The 22,121-nt window shown below is 44.6% G+C and overlaps 1 protein-coding gene across 14 annotated transcripts; it reads left to right on the forward strand.

Moving 5' to 3' along the window:
- Positions 1-11,812: 11,812 nt before the first annotated feature.
- On the forward strand, positions 11,813-19,442 carry LOC125507781. 14 transcript variants are annotated; one of them, XR_007283035.1, is made up of 8 exons: positions 11,817-12,113; positions 12,194-12,284; positions 12,361-12,746; positions 13,350-14,975; positions 15,071-15,238; positions 15,417-16,169; positions 16,900-17,064; positions 17,168-19,442. XR_007283035.1 is itself a non-coding variant. In XM_048672281.1 (5 exons), exons 1-5 carry the CDS (start codon positions 11,929-11,931, stop codon positions 16,047-16,049), a joined length of 594 nt encoding a protein of 197 aa, XP_048528238.1. In that variant the 5' UTR covers positions 11,817-11,928; the 3' UTR covers positions 16,050-19,442. The 14 variants fall into 14 exon arrangements, 2 of the variants coding, with proteins under 2 accessions (XP_048528238.1, XP_048528243.1); XR_007283026.1 differs by having other exon boundaries at positions 15,417-15,535; positions 15,919-16,174; positions 16,900-19,442; XR_007283027.1 differs by having other exon boundaries at positions 15,417-15,504; positions 15,919-16,174; positions 16,900-19,442.
- The last annotated feature ends 2,679 nt before the right edge of the window (positions 19,443-22,121 follow it).

Here is a 22,121-nt window from a genome sequence, read left to right on the forward strand (position 1 = left end):
TTATCGCTTTTTGTTAAAAAAATAACAAATCTGCGCGCGCGCCTGAAACTAAATGTCGCTCACGTGCACATCGTAGTACTAGCGGGCGCCCTATCTTTTTTTCTTTATCCTATATGGGCCAGGCCCAGCCAGCCTTTTCATTTTTTTCTCTTAGACCGATTTTGTTTAAAAAAAACCGCAGCCGCAGCGTGCGCGTGCGGCCGGCCGAAGGCCTTTTAGGCCCATCCGTCTCTTTTCATCTGTGTTTTGTATATTTTTGTCTATGTTTAGTCCCACATTGCCTAGCCTTTGACCCCTAATGCTCTTTTCCACCAATAAATATAGACCCATAGAGCCTCCAAAAATCATCCGATTCGGGTTAAATCAATATTTTGGTTTGACTAGATTCATTTAAGAAAAATATATTTCTCCTCTCCGGCGCGACTTTTAGAAATTTTCTCTTCTCTCCAAAATCATCTTTTGTCTGCCTTATAAAGGTATCTCTCTTTCTTCTTTTTTCTTTTTATACTTTCGTAGTTTATTAATTTTTTTAGACTAATACGATAAAATAATTAGATTATCAATTAGTCTACGTATTTATACATTAGACCCTAGCCTGTATCTATTTTTTTCGTAAAACAGCTTAGCCCTGATTTTTCAAATAGCCATAACTTTTTACTTGTTTGTCCAAATCCAACGAAACCAACGCCCACTTCTTCGTTATGATCCCCTCTATCCAGTAATCCAACCCAAACATGTTTTTCAAATTTTCGAATTTTGTTCAGATTTATATTCAAACTTCTTTTGAACATAACTTGAGTTTCGTAGCTCCGTTTGAGTTGATTCTTTTTGCAAATCGAAGCTCTTGACCTAAACTTTCTGATAAGGCCAAATTCATATAATTTTGGTACTGTTAGAAATTGTTTTATGTTGCAAGAGCTATTTGCTTGGTTTTGATGTTTTCCGAATCGACTTGTTCGATCTTTCTGATCTTTTGAGTGATTGCTTATGTATGGTTACTATTGCTTTCTTACGATAGATTAACCGGAGTGTGACGAGTAGATCTAGCAAGATTTTTGAGTGTGAATCATCTTCATCAACATTGCAGGCAAGTTCACACTTTGATCATATCCCTTTTCATACCCAGTTTTTATGCATTAGTTACAACCCTCAAACATTGCATGAGTAGGATTAATAACATGTGGGTATTGGGAAGTAGTTGATGAGGTAGTACCTATTACCTGTTTATTATCAAACCCTTGGGAGTTAGTATTACGTTATGCTTATAGTGCCATGCTATGCTCATAGACGTGGATTGGGTTTTGAGAGTATTCATGACAGATGTGAGATTGTTAATTAATGGTTTACTTAAGGTGGCAACTTAAACACACATCTGGGTGGATTGAGGCACCTGGTTATTCTAGGATTGCCTGTCTAGGCACCTGGGTAGACCAGGATTGCCTATTTTTTTATGGACCGCCACCCAGGCTCAAAGGGATCATGAGATTTTTCATGCTAGAAACTTCCGTGTGCAGCCACAAGCTATTATGGGCTCTAGCATAGCTGACTAAGTCGTGCGAACTCTTACAGTGGTAGACTAGTAGATGTAGGGGATGTAGGTGGTACGGTCTACCCGATCGTAAGGTGCTAGCACTTCTGAAAGACTATGTCTCGGTCATCCGTTTCTCAAACACCATGCAGTGCAAGATATCCAACGGAGGAGATCGAGTCTTGTAGGGAAAAGTGCGCAAACCTCTACATAGTGTATAAACTAATCATGGTTAGCCGTGTCCCCGGTTATGGACATCTTGAGTATTTAGTACTTGGATTATCATGTGAATCTCATCATGTTACTTTAATTAATATTGTTGGGTTTTAATGATAATACTTAATTGGGATTGAGAATGCTGTCAACCATTCTCAATGTTTAACAACCACCATGATAGTTAAATAAAATTTATTCCTTTACAGTAGGGAAAAATTGGCTTTTCGCAAAAAACTTATAACCGTAGAGCTTTTCCACCAGCCAAATATGCATGTAGTGATAGCCATTATTCATCATTGCTCTACAGTGTGAATTTGCCAGTACATTCAATGTACTGACCCTTTGTGGCTGCAACGTCTCATGTTGCAGGATTTCTTACGACGAGTAAGTGATACGTTAGGGTTACGATTTCTACACTCAACTTTGCCGTTGGTGTTGATGGGAATCCACAACCTTGTTACTTCCGCTATTTGGATTGAGGTAATAGTATTTTACGTTACTTATACATGTGATTTACCTCTGTTATAAATCCTCGAGTACTGTGTGTGTCAGCATACCGATCCAGGGATGACACTTAAGCACAGAGACTTGATCCATTCGGGTCGGGTCGCTACCATGAGAGCACGCTTCGTTCCTACCTACTACAACCGCGACCTCTTCAAGAAACTCCAACAACTCAAGCAAGGAACCAAGAGCGTTGAAGATTACTACAAAGAGATGGAGATTGCAATGATAAGAGCCAATGTCATGGAAGACGATGAACAAACAATGGCATGCTTCTTGAATGGCCTCAACCATCCCATCAAGAAGATCGCCGACTTTCAACCATACTCAAATCTCATCGAGCTAGTGCACCAAGCCACCAAAGTGGAACGCCAAGTACAAGATGATTTCAAGTATGCCAAGTTCTCGTCCAAGACCTACGGCTCCTCTTATCAAGCTCCCGCGACTTCGGCAACTCCTACCTCAACTAGAGCATCACCAAGTACCGGCGACAAGTCAAGTTACAAGAAGACTTCGACAAGCGCAAGTCGTCCTCCTACTACAAGCAACTTCAAGCCGAAAGCTTCATCATCATTTACTCCAACCGATGAGACCATCAAGACAAGTTCCATCAAATGTTTCACATGCGGAGGCCGAGGCCACAAGTCCTTTGAGTGCACAAACAAGCGCGCCATGATCCTCAACGATGACGGAACCTGCGACTCCATGAGTGAAGGAGAAATGGAAGCCCTTGAGCAAGTGGCCATGCACCGACAAGTGAACAACAAAGACGAAGATGATCAAGTCTTTTGTGATGAAGATTCAAGTCCCGCTCTTGTTGTCTCCAAGGTCTTGACTCTTCAACATCAACAAGACAAAGATCAAAGATGCCATATCTTCCACACAAAGGTCGGCATCAATGGACGGTCCGTCAAGGTCATCATCGATGGAGGTAGTTGCCACAACTTAGCAAGTGAAGAACTATGCTCCAAACTTCAATTGGTCAAGACGAAGCACCCTCACCCCTACAAGGTTCAATGGCTAAGTGACACCGGCACCATACAAGTCGAGCATCGAGTACAAGTCTCTTTCAAGATCGGCGCCTATGAAGACACTTTGGAGTGTGATGTCCTTCCGATGACCATTTGCCATCTTCTTCTTGGACGGCCATGGCAATTTGACCGAGGTGTCATTCACAATGGGTGTACCAATCACTATAGCTTCAAAATGAAAGGGAAAGAGTTTGTGCTACGTCCTATGTCTCCAAGCCAAGTGCTCGCCGACAAGCAAAACACCCATCGTGGAGAGAATAGTGAGAGAGTGAGACACCAAAAAGAGAGTGAGCGCCACAAGCCCAAATTGAGTGCCTCCACGATGAGCGACAAGAAAAACTTAGTCCTATTTGCCACCAAACATGAGACGAGAGAAGTGTGTGAGAACCCATCAAGTGTCCTACACTATGTCCTATTGTGCAAGGATGAGGCACCAAAAACTAACACCTCTCACAATCTACCTTTGGTGTTATCTTCTCTATTGCAGGAATTTCAAGATGTTTTCCCCGATGAGCTACCTCCGGGACTACCTCCACTTCGAGGCATTGAGCACCGCATCGACCTCATCCCCAGAGCGCCACTCCCAAACAAATCTCCCTACCGCATCAACCCCGAGGAAACCAAAGAAATTCAAAGGCAAGTAAAGCATCTCATAGACCACGGCCATGTGTGTGAAAGTTTGAGCCCTTGTGCCGTACCAGTCATCCTTATGCCAAAACGTGACAGTAGCTTTCGCATGTGCTCCGATTGTAGACCTATCAATGCTATCACCGTTCACTATAGGTACCTCATTCCACGCTTAGATGATATGCTTGATGAGCTTAGCGGTGCCACTATATTTTCCAAAATTGATCTTAAGAGTGGTTACTATCAAATCCGCATACAAGAGGGTGATGAATGGAAAACCGCCTTCAAAACCAAGTTTGGTTTGTATGAGTGGTTAGTCATGCCCATGGGTCTCTCGGAAGCACCGAGCACTTTTATGCGCCATATGAATCATGTCTTTCACCCTTACATTGGTATATTTGTTGTGGTTTACTTCGATGACATTCTTGTGTTTAGCAAATCCATCAAAGAGCATGTCACCCATGTCCATACCGTTTTGCAAATTCTTAGAAAAGAGCGCCTCTATGCTAATATGGAGAAATGCCTTTTTGGTGTTGATAAGCTCATCTTCTTGGGCTTTGTTGTTTCTTCTAAGGGTGTTCATGTAGATGAGTCCAAGATCAATGCAATTAAGAATTGGCTGCAACCAACCAACTTGCATCAAGTGCGTAGTTTCCTTGGTCTTGCAGGTTTCTATCGTCGCTTTGTGAAGGATTTTAGCACCATTGCTTCGCCTTTGCATGCCTTGAGCAAGAAGAATGTGCCTTTTGTTTGGGGACCATCCCAAGATATCGCATTCAATGAGCTTAAGAATTTGCTTACTCATGCTCCCGTGCTTGCTTTACCCAACTTCGACAAACCTTTTGAAATTCATTGCGATGCTAGCGGTAATGGCATAGGAGGTGTGTTAACGCAAGAGAAGCGCCCCATAGCTTACTTTAGTGAGAAACTTTCCGGAGCGCAACTCAATTACCCCATCTATGACAAAGAGCTATATGCTTTAGTCCGCGTTTTACATGAATGGGAACATTACCTTCGTCCCCATGAGTTTATCATTCATACCGATCATGAGACTCTCAAGTATCTTAAGGGTCAAACTAAGTTGAACAAGCGTCATGCTAAATGGAGTGAATTCATTGAGTCTTTTCCCTATGTCATCAAGTACATCAAGGGTAAAGAAAACGTGGTAGCGGATGCGCTTTCCCGTATATGCATGCTTGTCACCCAACTTGAATTGAATGTCATTGGTTTTGAGCATATCAAAGACTTGTATGAGCATGATGCAACTTTTGTTACTCCTTATGCCAAGTGTTTGTCACATACATCTTGGGAATGCTATTACTTGAAAGACAGATATCTTATGAGAGCTAACAAACTTTGCATCCCCGAGTCGTCTCTTCGTTTGTTGCTTTTGCAGGAATCGCATGGAGGAGGCTTAATGGGACACTTCGGACGCGACAAGACACTCGCTACGCTCTCCAAGAGCTACTTTTGGCCAAAGATGGTTAGGGACGTCAATCGTTTCACCAACCGGTGTTCTACATGTCGCAAAGCTAAGTCCAAAGCTCAATCTCATGGTCTCTATATGCCTTTACCAATTCCATACCAACCTTGGGAAGACATTAGCATGGACTTTGTACTTGGTTTGCGAAGAACTCGAAATGGCAAGGACTCCGTGTTTGTTGTTGTGGACCGTTTCTCCAAAATGTCTCATTTCATTCCTTGCAACAAGATAGACGATGCTTCACATGTTGCAAATTTGTTTTGTAGGGACATAATACGTCTTCATGGAATTCCAAGGACAATTGTCTCGGACCGCGACGTCAAGTTCTTGAGTTACTTTTGGAAGACCTTATGCGCCAAGCTCGGAATCAAGTTACTCTTCTCCACGGCGTACCACCCTCAAACCGACGGCCAAACGGAGGTGACGAAACGTACACTCTCCACTCTACTACGAGTCTTGATCAAGAAGAACATCAAGGAGTGGGAGGAGTGCCCACCAATCGACGAGTTCGCCTACAGCAGTGCAACACATTCAACTACCGGCAAGTCCCCTTTCGAAGTTGTCTATGGATTCTACCCATTGTCCCCATTGGACATTCTTCCTCTACCACTACAAGAGCGCATCAACATGGACGCGAGTGACCGAGTGAACCACCTCAAGAAGATGCATGAAGACACAAGGCACACCTTAGAGCGCCAAGTACAACGACTCGCGACCAAGCGCAACGCCAGCAAGTTCCCAATGGTGTTTCAACCGGGTGACCTAGTTTGGGTACATCTCTGCAAGGATCGTTTCCCCAAGGAACGCAAGTCCAAGCTACTTCCAAGAGCCGATGGCCCATTCAAGGTACTCGCACGCTACAACGACAACGCCTACAAGATCGACATCCCACGAGACAAGTACAATGTGAGCGACACATTCAACGTCAAAGACTTGGCCAAATACCATGGTGATGAAGATCATGATCCGTGGACGGATCTCTCTCAAGGGGGGGGAGATGATGCGGAGCATCCTTCCATCATCCCCATGGACTCTACACCGACACATCAAGCCCCACGTGGACCTATGACAAGAGAGAGAACACGTGCTTTGGAAACCAAGGTGAACTCCTTCCTACTTAGCTTGCATATGGATACGCATGGAACATTGTTGCTACCTCACCAAGATACACTATGTCTCATTAGGTACGAAGAGGAACACCACCAAGAGGCTCAGGAGCACCCCCAAGGAGAAGAGGAACCAACCCAAGGCAACAAGGACCAAGACGGAGTGCAACACCAGCAAAACTGGAAGTCCCAGGTGACCCCTTGCGCACGGGGCCCCGAAACCCCGTGCCCACGGGCTGTCCAGGAAGTTGGTGCTGGAGCACCCCGTGCGCACGGGCCTGTACCGTGCCCACGGGACCCCCGTGCGCACGGTCCCAACTTACCCCATGCGCACGGGCCTCCCAGGATGGACGGCTGAGATCCCCAAACCGAGCCCCTCTTCATCTCTTTCGACCCCAAGACTATATAAACCGTACCTAGGGCTATGTTTAGGGTTAGCAAAGTATGAGATGAGATATTTGTGAGCTTTGCTCCTTCTACCTTCCCATTTGTGGAATCAAGGCCCCTCTTGGGAAGAATCCTAGTGGATTTCAAGACCTCCTCTAGGAGAAGACTATCTTCAAGACCTCATCTCCTAGGAGTGGGAAGAACTTTGCCATTGTATCTTTCCTTTGATTATGCTTGTGACTTGTGGATCTTACTTTGCTATTCTAGTGGATGTGTGATTGGGGAATTGTTTGAGTGATTTCCTCTTTGTGTTCTTGTGAATTTTCCCTTTTCCCCCTCCAAGTGTGAAAAGATCCCCCTCTAGGATTTCATCCTATATCATCGGTGCCTCCTACGAAGACTAAGATGTGTTTTCTTAGTGTGCCTGTGCTTACCTCAACTCGAGAGCCAGCAGGTTGGTGCCTGGAGCGTCTCAAGAAACTCACCACTACGAGGAGGGCACTCACGACGTGGAGGCCTCGCCCTCTTCCATGTCCAAGGAGCCAATCATCATCGATATCTCTAACGATGAGGAGTAGCTTGCCTTATTAGCTCACTATAAGGACGTATGTTCAGTTATCTAGCTACGCCGGTTAAGCATGCTCGATTTACCTGTTGCATGTGCTGCTCCTGCCTTTCCTTAGCAAATTCCAGTGAATTTTCCTATCTACTTTTACCATGCAATATGTTCCTCTAGTGTATATGTTCTATATGTCATGCAATGTGGTGCTCACTTATTAACTGTTTGGTTAATTTGTTGTTGTGTTCAGTTAACTGTTTGGTTCAATTCTGCAATGTGATGTTCAATTCTTCTGGATGCAATTTTGTATTGTCTTCCATGTGCGAAATAGATCGAATTTGGCTGTATTTCCAAGTTGTCAAGCATGCTTGGTTTGGTTAACTGTCTGATCTTCTAGTATGTTATATATCATGCAATGTGGTGCTCAGTTGATGTTTAGTTCATTTGTTTTGGTGTTTAGTTAACTATTTGGTTCAATTCTGTAATGCGATGTTCAATTATTGTGGGTGCATTTTTTTATTGTCTACCATGTGAGAAATAAATCGAATTTGGATGTACTAAAATAATTGAGAAACAAATACAATTGCTATATCTCCAAGTTGTTAAGCATGCTTGGTTTGGTTTACTGTCTGGTCCTCTTTTAGGAGTATGTTATATTGTGTAATGTGGTGCTCAGTTAATGTTTGGTTCATTTGTTGTGGTGTTTAGTTAACTATTTGGTTCAATTCTGCAATGCGATGTCCAATTGTTGTGGGTGCAATTTTGTATTGTTATGCATTTGAGGAATAAATTGAATTTTGTTGCACTTAATACATGAGAAACATATACAATTACTATATTTCCTAGTTCTTGATCATGCTTGGTTTAGATAAATGGCTTTTCCATGTGGCTAGAATTATTCTGATGAATCTACAATGTGCTTATTTTTCATCTACATATTTTACTGATAGCATGCCAACCCTCACTTAACCTGATCGCTAACTACCTTATATGTGTTGCAGGGAAACGATGGGAAGCACCGAGGTTGCTGCCCCAGCGCCTGTTGCAGCTCCCATCCCCGTGCCCGCGACAGCGACCATCCCCATAGCATTGACGGGCTGATCGCAAGCACTATCGCAGCGCTAGAAGTTGCGGGCGTCAACGAGGTCCCCGTGGACCCGCGCGAGCTCATGTACATGCCAGCGCCAACGCCCCCGCCTGTGCCCGTGTACGCCCCTACACCCACCGCGGCGCCGGTCCTCGTGCATTTGCTTGCACTCGCCACGCCCGTGCCCATGCACGCACACCTCGGCGTCATGTGACGCCGCTGTTGACCGCTACCTCGCAGCGCCGCGAGTTGCCGTCCTCCCGCGCCCCGCCCGTCAATCGCGCGATGACAGGGTATTTGATTTCCAAGTGAAGAACATTATGTGCTGGCTTGGAGACTTTAACAACGGTGTCCCTGAGGATGACAACCACAACACCGGTGCAGCACACCACCTTCGTCGCCGCCACAATTAGTTTTTTTGGTTTAATAATGTATCTCGGCCGTATGAATATAAAGTCATAGTGTGACTGAATGAAACCTATGGTTTGAACAAACTTGCATTTTTCTCATTGAATGTACACACTTATCAAACGATTTTAAGAAAAGATCATTGTTTTAGATTTAAAACACTCATTGCAAACATTTTAGATAAAACACACGTATGCAAACTGAGAGCTTCCCTAGTAAGCCAAGGGGAAATGTGTCGCGCAGGATCTGTGCATCTCTTATAACATCCCAAAATTTTAAATTTTGGAATGTTAATTATTTAAATAGGAGTAATTCAAAACTTGCTTGTGTTTCTTGTTGTTAGTAAATTTTGACTAGGATTTGAAACTTTGGAGTTTAAATGAATATTAAAAGAGAGGGAATAAAATGACTTTCCCAATTATTCATTTGCATCCTATTTTGGGTTTGAGGATATTCAAACTATTTCCAATTTAAATGTGAGAGAGGATGACATGACTTCCTCAAAGAGTAATATTGGTGAATAATTGAATATTCTCCCATTTGGATTTTGAACATTTAAACAAATCCTAACTCAAGAATAATTTTTATGAGAGAAGGTAACATGACTCCTTCAATAGTTGGAAAATCTTTAAATGTTATTCGAATCTTCTTTGGAGTTTAAAAATATTTGATGGAACATTTTATAAGTGTCAAAGTGAAGATATGAAAATAGTATATGTTTTTTTATAAGTATTTTGGCCTGAAGAAAATGTTCACTAAGCCCCAAATATAACTATATTTATTTTTGTGTATGTTTGGATTTTTTTCGTCAATTGTCATTTATTTTGCCATGTCCATTTTCCTGGTATTTAATTAAACAGGAAAAAATCTAAGCCTAGCCTATGTGGCCCACTGGCTAACCACCGCTCTGGCGCAACGCAGCACACCCGCAGGCCGCAGCAAGTGCTAGCAGGCCGGACCAACGACGCAACCCACTCCACCGAGTCACTATCGGAGAAATACTTGGGTCTTCCACCTGATGTTGGCAAATCCAAGGAGGGTTGCTTCCGATATTTGAAGGACGGAATATGGAAGCAGGTTCAACGGTGGATGGAGAAGTGCCTATCAACGGGAGGGAAAGAGGTGTTAATTAAATCAATTGCTCAATCAATACTCACATACTCGATGTCGTGCTTCAAGCTTCCCCGAGGTCTATGTAACCATATTAATGGGATCTTGAGGAAATTTTGGTGGGGAAGTAAGAGGGGGGAGAGGAAGACAGCCTGGGTCTCTTGGGAGACTATGACAAAGCCAAAGTTCATGGGAGGAATGGGGTTTCGGGATATCGAATTGTTTAATTTAGCCTTGCTAGCTAGACAAGCCTGGAGGATCCTGCAAGAGCCGAACTCTCTGAGTGCCCGTGTACTGAAATCAAGGTAGTTCCCGAATGGAGATTTTTTGGAGGCGCCATTTGGATCAAATCCATCTCAGGTCTGGCGCTCAATAGTTGAAGGGAGAGAAGTCTTATCTATGGGTCTGATCAAACGTATTGGTACAGGGGAGGACACACAAATTTGGCACCACAATTGGCTACCGCGGGACTACAAGCTCCGGCCGATCTGCCAGCGATCAGCACATCCGCCCGTGTTGGTGTCCAAACTGATCGACCATACAACCAGAACTTGGAACAGGCAAGTGTTGGAGGAACACTTTATTGCACCAGACATTGATGTTATTCTGAATATCCCTCTTAGTACACGACTACATGGTGATTTCTGGGCGTGGCACTATGATCGAAGGGGCATGTTCTCTGTTCGCTCTACTTATAGAATGATCTCGAGGATTAAACATCAGCGAGAAGACTGGCTGGAGAATCGAACAAGTATCTCAAATCAGTCAGCAGCAAAAAAAGATTGGTCCAGGCTTTGGAAAACCGAAGTGCCATCAAAGGTCCGGGTCTTTGTGTGGCGCTTGGCTCGCACGTCCCTGCCGACCGGAACGACCAGATATGAGAGGAAGATGGCTACCTCTCCAGTTTGCGCAATATGCTCGGCCTCGGATGTTACTTGGCGTCATTCTCTTTTCAACTGCCGTATGGCTCGGTGTGTTTGGGCGGTGGGAGATGAAGGTATATTGGAGCATGTGATATCAAATCAATCTGAAGATGCAAGACAATGGCTGTTCTGGCTGTTCGATACTCTTCCGCAACATGACCTAGTCCGTGTGCTCATCACAATGTGGTCTATATGGTGGTCTAGGAAGAAAGCCATCCGCGACAATGAGTTCCAGAGCCCCTTATCGACAAACTTTATCAATCGGTACTTGCAGGACTTGGAGATCACAGCTGCATCATTACCAAAAGCTACTACAGGTTCTCCACCGCATCAGAGGCAACGGGGCTGGCTTCCCCCGGCCGATACTAAGGTCAAAAAATAAACGTGGATGGGGGCTTATCCCGCCACAGAAACATTGGTGCAGCAGCAGCTATTTGTAGAGATAGCAATGGATGCTTCCTGGGTGCGTCAGCTGTTGTTTTTGACGGTCTATCCGACCCAACCAGCTTGGAAGCGTGGGCATGCAATGAGGCACTTGCTCTGGGACAGGATCTTCATGTTCGACGGCTTTTAATCGCATCCGACTGCGCTGAAGTAATTACTAACATCAGCAGATATACAGCTGCAGTTTACGCTCCAATTCTGCATGAAATATCAGGTCGTATGAATGATTTTAAACATGTTATCTTCCGAAATGAACCCAGGAAATGTAATAGTGAGGCTAATAGTTTACTAAGGCCGCCTCAACTCTTGACGTCGGCCACCATGTGTGGCTAGGAAATGTCCCGAACATCATTTGTATTCCAAACTGTTTGAAGGTTGAATAAAGCCCTAGTTACACTTAAAAAAATGTATTTTCTTTTTCTCTCTGTCCAGCCGACAGGTGGGCCCCACCCAGCTGTCTTCCACCTCCAGTTGGTCTCCCGACCGAGAACGCAACCCGCGCGCGTATCCTGCGCATGATCTCACCGATCCCTCCGATCCGTCTGCGATTCGCTCGCATACGCACAACCCCGCACAGCCGTCGATCTCCTCTCTCGATCCCTTGCCTTGCCTCGCACAACCGAGCAGGGAATCGAGCGCAGCGACCTTGCGGATCTTCGCCTCGTCGCCGGTACTTCATCGACGAAATTCGTCGCCGCCTGTAGGCCTTCGACCTCTCGGAGCTCCTACCATCCTTCCCTAGTCCTATATCTTCCCCCTCACCGTTTTACCCCTTAGCAGATGCTCGGATTCGAGCTCCCCAGCCAACCCGATCTCGTCGGAGCTCCCATCGCCAGCAGCCCCTCCGCCGGCGAATTTGGCGCCACCAAGGGTGAGGATCCCCTACTTTTCTTTCTGCCATGATCTCCGTGCTCTCCTATCTCTCCCTCACTTCTTATCTCGCGCAGGAGAGAATCAAACCTAGCACGCCGAGCTTGCCCGGAGCAAATCACCGCCACCCGTCGCTCCACCCGTACACTGTCATCGCCTGACGACGCCCCGTCGTCACTGACCTCACAACCTTCTTCTCCGTCACTCTGCGCACCTGCTGGTCCACCCTCCCAGTCGCCTTGGTCCACCGGAGAGGCCACACCGAGAAACGCCATAGCCACACCGACATCGGAGCTCCAAACGCCACTGCAGCGCTAGCAGAGGACGCTCACATCTCCGTCGAAGCTACCATCGTCTCCGTCATCGCAAGCTGCATCCGCCCGTCACCTCATCTTCGCCGGAGAGCCACCGGAGGAGCGCCGCCACCCACGCCCGAAGCCGTCGCCGTTTTCCCCCTGCTTCGGTGAGCACGCGCGCACAGCAACATCTCAGCCAATCCGCATGTGGCACATGGCGATATGCTACAGTAACCGCGGTTCAAAATCATGTTTTAGACATATTTTCACCAATTTTTCGTTTAGCTATGTCCCTTGAACCGTATATCCAAATTCATCAATTATTTTTCCTGTGTACTCAAATTGATCCGGAGAATCCATTAGAAGCAAATTCACACCCTTGCACTGTTCAAATTTGAATTTGTTTGAATTCGGATTCAACCTTCTGGAGGCCATATCTTGCAAACCATATATCCTATTTAATTGATTTCTTTTGCCCGTAAAACACTTGTATCAAATACTTGCTAAAAATATTCTGAACACTCATATTCAAATACTTCTGACTTTATTCTATATTATCTCAAACATAATCTTTTATAGCAATATCCCTCTCTGTATTAACTCTTGTGAGTTGATCCTTTCCCTTGTCACCTTATAGCACATCTAGACCCATATTATAATATTGAGCCCATATGTATTGTTGTTGTTCAACCTTGCCATATTTGTTTTGTTGTTCTTTTGATTCTTTTATATGGCATGGTTGTTTATTTGGATTCTTTCGTTTGCGATAGATTGCTCGGAGCGTGACTAGTAGAATTATCAGGATTGTGAGTGCGACGATCTTCATCCAACGTACCAGGCAAGTTACACCTTGATCATCCTTCATCCTATTATTTTTCTATGCATGTAGTTATATATATCACAATACACATTATGCATGTGTAGGAATATTATGGTAGTATGCTATTGCGTTTGAGATGCAGTTAGTATGGCCTTATTGTAGACCGCAGTAGTGTATTCTTGCTACGCTATGTAGGCGGGGATTGGTTCGTGTATTCATCGAGATTTTGTGAGGACTATATATAATATAACTTGAGTAAAAACATAATATATAATTCACCTCTGGACGGACAGGGTTGCATCATGGTTTCTTGTTCCTTTTCTAAGGGCATGGACCATGGCTAAGTGCACGCGAACAATATTGCTGGGTGGTTTCAAGAACATCATGGTTTATACCCTCTGAATGTAAGTGGGTGCCATTCAGGCTCAAAAAGATCAGACAGACTTAGTGACTATAGTAGCTTCCATGTACAACCACTGCTAATATGCGCTCTGGCTTAGTTGATCAATTGTGGAGACCTTACCCGGATGTGCCAGCAAATGTAGCTATGATAGTTGGGATGGGCCTCCTGTGGGACTAGGCGACTACTTCTGAAAGACTATGTCTCAATCTTCGGGTTGAGTCCAGTGGGTAAAATGTACAAATCTCTGCAGAGTGTATAAACTAATCATGATTAGCCGTGTTCTCGGTTATGGACAAATTTGAGCCACTATGCCATTACAGTTGTTGGATCATCTTGACAGATGATACCTTAATAAAAATTGAGTGGGAAACTTAATAATTGGGATAGGTTGGAATTGGATTGCCCAATTCAACCATATGTATTCAATTGTAGCAAGACATAAATAAAATTTGACTATTATATTATGTAGTTATCAGGGAAAAACTAGCTTTCTGCAAAACAACCACTACAATATCCTCTTGATACACCTTGCATATCTCTACTCCTAATGTCTCAGTTGGTAGGTCGCGTTCCGGGTTTAATTTTCGTCCCACCTCACCCGATCTTTTTTGGTACTTCTTTGGTACTTCCTCTCACCTCACACTGAGCCGCCATGAACCAAAAAAACCTCGTATTGAGGCTCCCACCCGCCCCCACGCACCCATCTACAAAGCAAAGGAAAAAAACCTACGAAAATTAACCAATGAAAAAAACCTACGAAAATTAACCAGCAAAAAAACCTAAACCAATCGCACGCACGACTCTCCTGCCCTCCACTCGCACGCCCGACTCTCCTGCCCTCCACTCGCACCCGACTCACTGCCCTCGTTCGCGGCCGCCCTCCATCCCTTCGCCGCCGCCAAGACCCCGCCGGATCTCACCGCCGCCGATCTCCTCGAGAAGACCCTGTCGGATCTCACCGTCGCCGATCTCCTCGAGAAGACCCTGCCGGATCTCACCGCCGTCGATCTCCTCGCGAAGATCCCGCCGGATCTCGCTGCCGCCGTAACTCCATAAAGCCGCCGCCGCCGATCCCCTCCAGAAAACCCCGCCAATCCCCTCCGGAAGACCCCGCCGAATCTTGCGTCGGGGCCATGGTTCTGGATCGCCGTCGCAGGGCGGTTTCAACCAGAGGTATGGATAGGAGAAAACTCAAACGCAGGGCTGTTTCAATCATAGGTATAGCAGAGCGGTTTCAACCCCATGTATTAACATCATAATGGATCTAGCCGGCGGCCTTGAGGAGAGGAGCTCGACGAGCGGGCAGGGTGATCCCGTGCCTTGGAGACGGCGACCCTCAACCCCTTGCTGCTGTGGTGCACTGGGCACATCTGTGACGAGGAGGAGGCGAGCCACAATTCATCACCTTCCTCGTCTCTCTCATGGCTGTGCACAAGGTAAACCTCATTTGCCCCCCATCTTCTACTCCAGATCAATGGACAAGCCTGGGCACGTCTGAACTGTGCACACCTTTTGTGAATTTTTACTAGGCCTCTATTTGTGCTTCAGATTATGTAGTTTGCAGTCTTGACTCCTCTGCATTAACGTTTTTTATGGTCTTCTCATCATTGTCAGGATGTCCGCACCCCGAGCCGAGCTCTGTTTGACCGGAGGACAAGCAGAGGAAAGGCGAACAGGGGTGATGACATGGCTCCTGAGCAAGGTGAACATCGCCTTTAAGGCGAGCGGTGGCGGTATCTCCCTTACAACCGCACTTCATTTCTTACATTGTTTGCTCCTCTTATCAAGGGCACATCGGTCAGATGCATCCTTGAAAAAAGGGTACATTGATCAAGTTGTTTCCTGATGTTTGCACTCGCTGCTTTATAGCGTATTTTTTTCATATGATTTTGGATATTTTGTTTCCGTACTGTACCTTAGTTTGGAATTTATTTTGTAGGCCCCTTATCTTGGGCCCCTACAATAAGTAAACTCAACATGCGTGATTCTGATTAGAGGCAACCGGATCGTTATTGAACATATTGATGATTCCTGTTGTGTATTCTCAAGGAATGGTCAGGTTTAGTACTGTAACTATTTTCTTATCAAATATATTTGGGTGGTGCTCAAAATGCAGAGCTGAAAAGCAAGAAACGTAAAGCCACCTCTGAAGATAAGTTCACCATGCCTCCCAGAGTGTCACCCCGCTTCGTTGAACTTAATGGAATAAGATCAGATCAGAATAACCTTTGTAAACTAGGCAACTGAATCATTTCATTGTTGCTTGTCCATGTAACGAAGAACTATCATTTGGGTACCAAGTTCCACTTCAGGCCAGGAAAATTTCTTATAACTTCAAAACGGCAAGGGATGCACCATTGTCTTCAGGTCTGGTATGTATATTTAATCAATCAAAACAAAAGTTTTTGATAATAATCAAGAATGATGAAATTTTGGACTTTAGACTATATCAGTGACAATTTTCATGATAAATTACAGAAAGTTTGTATCTAGGGGATATCTTCATGTCGACTTACGTTTAATATTAGGATATGTCCCCTCATGTGCCAGTTTTGAGATATCTTAGAAGTTCACGATCTAGTTTTAGTTCCTACATCTTTTTCCACCTTTCTGTAGAGATTTGAGTAAAACTTAAATGTCTAGATGCATATAAGCTTGTGAGTTAATTAATGCTAACTTGATGGTCCAAACTAAATTCTGCAAATATGACCATGACAGAAAGATAAATGGAGGTTTAGAGGCAGAGTGGATGCCAGCACCAACTTTATAGGTTGAACTACGTTTTGCTAGATGACTCAAATTTCAGAACACGAGCATTATTTTTTGGGAATGCAGTTAACAACAGAATCAAGTCAAGATGAAAAATGGAGAACTGTTCAATATTGAGTTTAATTCCTTTCTTGCAGAGCACCAGAGATGAGTGAGGAGATTATTAAATATTGAATATAATTCCTTTCTTGTATCCATGGTCGATCTATTGTACTCTGTCGTTTGCCTTAGTGAGAACGACACTGCTCTATCGCTTGCTTATTTAAGATCATGATAATCATTTTTGCTAGCCTATGTGTATTCTAATTTTCTCCCCTTACTGTTGCAGCCTTGCAGGTTGGAGTGCAGCTTTCAGATATCTTTCTTTCCTTGGGATAGTTGGAATGGAATACTATGACTAGATATACAATGGTATTGTTATCAGTGTTCGGCCTTCAATGATTTCGGTGCAGCATGTCTAGACCATCAACGGCAATTTGAGCTCCTTAGTGAAGTAGGTTTGTAAGGCGTTGCTTCAACTCAAGAAAATCAATGGCCACAATTGGGAAGTTGACTGACAATCCAAAGAGAGTGCCAATTTTCAATCTCGTGTTTAGGTGCTTACATCAATCTCGTGCATAGTCTCGATCACCACCACCGAGGCAGCTACTTCTGCTGGCAGGGGCTGGGCGCCGCCGTGAGGATGCTATCACCCATGCACGCAGTGATGGCATGGTGGCCGAAGAAGGCCGTCTTCTGGGGAGTCGCGTGCTGGCCGCCATCTCCACCCGCGGCCACACCAACAAGACAGGTGATTTTAGGGTTGGTTCTGTCTGAAACCAAGCTAGCAGGTGAGCCAAATCAATCATTTCACGGTTCTTAAACAGTACATAACATAATGCTAATTGTGTGTTTTTCAGTAATATGCAGAGAAGGTTCGCCTGACATAATGACCAACGAGAGCAAGTTGTTTTTTCTTGATGAAAATGATAGCTACCACTTGATGAGATTTAGCAATACAAGCATTTCCTCTAATTTTATTTGTAGCTAATCCTTTAAGCTCCAAGGAAATAGCTGAATGTCACTACCAAATTAAATTACCTTTGTACAGAAAATACGTGGAGTTATGTGATCTGCAAGTGAGCAGCTCTCTCACCAACGAGTTAATAACATTAAAATAGGTAGCAGTACCAATTTTTCCCAGTAAAAGTGATTTTTTGTTTTCTTCATTCAATTAACCATCGTTTTGATCGATGATGCATAATAGAAATATGCATTCCTTTACTGTTTTTTCTCCATAAGATCCTTTTATCACTCATTAAAATTTTGCAAGTTCTTGCCATACCCGAAGCTTCCATTATCGCTGACTTCGCCGGAATGCCTGCACCCATGTTCCAGGTGCCAATAATGAATCCTGTGTTTAGGTGCTTCTACATGAATCCCATGCATAGTCTCGATCACCACCACTGGGGCAGCTACTTCTGCTGGCAGTAGCACTTTCCTCTGACATGTGTTTTTTTGTCGTTGTGTGCTTCTACATTAATCCTGGGTCGTTGTATTTAGGTTCTCTAAGGCCTAAACTGTGACTTTTCTTAATTGTATGTGTTACAACTCGTTTTACTATACTAATTTATTCAGTTGCACCAATACAAGGTGTGGAGAGTTTGGGTTCGGAAGGTAGTTAGCCTACAAGAGAAGGGGGTTTAGTATTTTCTTGATGGCACATGTTGGAAGGTGCCATCTTTATTTCTCTTATCTTATGGGTTTCCTCACAATTGTTTTCTTACAATGTGCACAATTTTGCAACAATAAACATTGGCTGGGTATATACACTTGAATAGATGATCTGGTTACATAGCATGCACCCCGGGGAGTTTCAGGAATTATGATGTGTTGGTTTTATTTGGTTGAAACCATTAATGGTTGTCTGAGTTACTTGACTAGGACTGTTTGGGCATGAAGTGTGTGCTCTATAACTCCTTCCTATTGGATATTTTTGCTCTCCTTATTGCACATGTTCCTGAGAAAAGTGAAGTACTTATGTCGATAAGATGTTGATTCCCAAAACTCTTAACATCTTATAGTGTATCGGTAGTGTTAAAACAAAAATAGCGATTACTTTTCTCGTGTTATCGTCTATTGTGTTTCTTCTGTCCTTGATTCCAAAGGAACTGTAGTAATTACTTTGCCTAAAGTTTGTGTTATTTCCATTTACGATGTGTTCAACTCAATTGTGTTACTAAAATACTTTTATCGGCGGATATTTATCAAGAAGTAACATGTCACCACTTTGAATACAACCTTAGTTTTACATGCATTAGTTTTCTAATTAAATGTTGTCGTTGTAAGCATCAAAACTATCTTCTAGATTCACAACTTATGCTTATGCCCCCGTTTAAAAAAACTAGCTTCTACAGTCACAGCCTTGCTGGGAGCCAGGGTGAGAAACTAAATGTCAACATGGTTGTGCAGGTCTGCAGGAGGTGCCTTTGAGAACTTGATCAGCTACTCGAGCTTCATTGTCAGCGAAGTCTCCACTGGGTTGCCCAGATCTGTCCTGAATTGCTTCATTGATGACAATTTGGAGAAGGCTCCGCTGACACTTACAAAGGATGTTTTCCTTTGTTGGAAAGACGAGGATACGCTGGAGATAGACATGGGGTGGTAAGAAAATGATGAGTTCCTGATGATATTATGCTTGCTGGTCTAAACCTACATGTATTATGTCAGTTTGTTGTTAAGAGTATCTTGAAAATATAAAGCCACTGGGTGGCCAGGCATTCTATACTATCGTCTTTCCAAGAGCCCACATTTCTGCATGTATATATTTGTTGTACAGCCTATGCTGGTTTGCCTACAATAATTATCAGAAGGTAATATGCAGCAGCCAAATTCTCTCGGTCGACGTTGATTTTGTCATGTTCTTAAGCAAACCCTGCGTACCATATTCCTCAAAAGGTGAAGAGGACAGGAAGACACATGTGCTAAAGCAAAAAAACAGTATATTTAGGATCTACCCCTTAGCTTAATTTACAAGTTGTGTGAGCCTGCTCATATATCGATATTGATTCAGCAATTCTCAGGATAGCATGAAACCTATTCTTTTATTCTGCTAGAATTGACTAACCAGCATTAAAATTCGTAATTGTAACCAAATTATGTATGTGTTCCTATAAAAAAAGAGAGAGAACAATGCATTTCAGCATGTATGTCTCGGCTCCTATAAAAAAGAGAGAACAATGCATTTCAGCATGTATGTCTCAGTGTGGCGTGCTGTAGCGGATCACAATATTCTTCTAGGTACGTATGATAAGTTGCACAAGCATCTCTGTACTGCTTTTCGCATATATCTTCGTTTTCTTCTACTGTAATGCCGTTGGTAACTGTTTGCTCTATTTCTTTCCTATCTGCAGCGCGCTTCTCTTTTGATTCCATGCTTCAATCAAATCAAATCGACGGCATTAGGGGATTGCATGCTGATTTTTTGTTTTTCTTTCTTGGAAGTAATTAGGGGATTGTGATACAGTCTCCAGTCTCACGACTGATACTCTCAGTCGATGCTATATTAGTGTAGTGGTGGTTGTGCGGTGGAGGTGGGGCTTCGTCCTTCAGGCAAATTGTGCAACATGGATCTGGTCTGATCTAGACAGATCTGGCGCTGGCAGCCCGTCCGGCGGCGAGGGCTGAGGCCAACAGGGGCCGTGTGCGGCCGGCGCTGGCATGGATCGGTGGGCAGTGCTGGTGGCGTGGCTGAGGTGGTGGAGGTGCGTGCACGTCCTGGAGTCCGGTCGGGCCTTCCTCCCCGGCTTTTGGACGACAGTGTGCGGCGCGGGCGGGCTTTTCTTGTGCCCATCTTTGGTGGTGATGGCGGTGGATCTACCCCCTCTTCGGCGGACATGTGGCTGTTGGTGGCCTCTCGCCAGTCCGCACCAGTAGCCGTGGTGGGGCGAAGCAGGGGTGCTTCGGGGGGAGGGGGAAGTCGGTAGGAGGGATGGGGGCTCTGCTGTTTTTGAGTCGCCTGTCGCCGACGTAGGGGGTGCCGGTCATGGTCGTGTGCCGGTCCTTCCCCTTCCCCTTTTCCTCAGCCTGGTGCTTTTTGGCGATGCTTGAGGTTGGACGGTCGTTGTCGGTTCTGGCAGTGGTTGGATTTGGAGAAGCTATTGAAAGCCACCCCCTTTGATGTTCTCAGGGTGGTCTGGGTACAAGGTGGCGGCCCTGGTAGTGGGAGGCGCGTTGATCTTTGGCGGATTTGCGCGGCTCAGGAGCGGGAGAGCAGGCAAGGCTGCTCGGGCGGCATGGATGCGGGTGGTTGGCGGAGCGGGGGTGCGACGGAGGGGGTCGGAGCACCGGGGTACATCACTTGCCCAATCTTTGTACTAGCCATCGGCGGTGGCGTCCGCAGACGTTGTTTCCCTCTTGCAGGGTCCGCCGTGGTGCTCTCAGTCCCTTTGTGTTACTCCGAGTGAAAACTTGATCCACGGGATCAGATGATGGCGGCTATCAGTGGTCCTGCCCTTCTTGGAGGCACCATTTTGGAGTCCCCGCTCCGGCGTTGGCTGCCTCACCTCTCCTTGGTGGATCACTCATGTGGTGGTCCGTCGGCTAGAAGCGGTTCTTCTTTGCTCATTCGTAGTGTGCTTGGTAGTCGCTGGGGTGGTTTGTCGGCACCTTTGTATCTTGCTTTGGGTGTGTGTTGAGTGCGGTGGTGGTGTGTGTTTGTATCGGTCTTATCGGATGTATACAGTGATTGTTGCATTATAATATAAAGCAGGGGGCATTTTTGTCATTAGGGGATTGTGTCATGGAGAAATAGAGGGGTCTAGAAAGAAAGAGGGAGCGGGGGTGGGAAATAGAAGGGTAGGGATAGAGATGGAGGGTGGTAGACAGAGTGGGGAACGAGATAAGATATGCATTATATTCATAGGTGCAATCGGATGAAAACAAATTAAAAGGCCCGTGGCAACGCACGGGCATTTTGCTAGTAGAAATAGGTATGTTATATCATTCCTGTGTGACTTGCCAATATATTCAAAGTATTAACCCTTCGTGGCTGCAATGTTTCATGATTTTATTCGACGAGTGAGTGATACGATGTAGGGTTACGATGTCTATACTCGACATTTTCCTGTGGTGTTGGACTTCATGAAGATTTTATTTTCTTTTCCATTGTACTTTTGTTATGAGCTAGCCTTGAGCTATGCGGGTATGTATTATATTAAATTCTGGATCTACGATGTAATATTATGACATGTGGTTTATTTTTGATATTACATCTTGTACTGTGTGTGCTAGCTATTGATCCAGGGACTAGTACAATGAGCACAGAGACATTGAATCTTATCAGGTTTGGGTCATTACATCTCTTCATCACAAATGTTTTAGATAGAACACCGGTATGAAAAGCGAGAGCTATGGTCCTTCCCCAGCAAGCCAAGGGAAAATTTGTGATACGTCCATTTTGCATCACGTTTTTATGTTGATATTTATTACATTATGGGTTGTTATTTCACTTTAAGATACAATTATTATGCCTTTCTCTCTTATTTTACAAGGTTTACATGAAGAGGGAGA

This window comes from Triticum urartu, chromosome 1 (assembly GCF_003073215.2).
Source record: "Triticum urartu cultivar G1812 chromosome 1, Tu2.1, whole genome shotgun sequence".
NCBI classification, from domain to species: domain Eukaryota; kingdom Viridiplantae; phylum Streptophyta; class Magnoliopsida; order Poales; family Poaceae; genus Triticum; species Triticum urartu.

What these genes read in the sequence shown, in the direction of transcription:
- LOC125507781 (XM_048672281.1), top strand. Translation starts at nt 11,929, where the DNA reads ATGATCTCACCGATCCCTCCGATCCGTCTGCGATTCGCTCGCATACGC. An exon ending in CGAATTTGGCGCCACCAAGG is followed by an intron (nt 12,285 to 13,349) that starts GTGAGGATCCCC and finishes CGTTTGCGATAG; the next exon opens with ATTGCTCGGAGCGTGACTAG. An exon ending in CTTTAAGGCGAGCGGTGGCG is followed by an intron (nt 15,536 to 15,918) that starts GTATCTCCCTTA and finishes CTCAAAATGCAG; the next exon opens with AGCTGAAAAGCAAGAAACGT.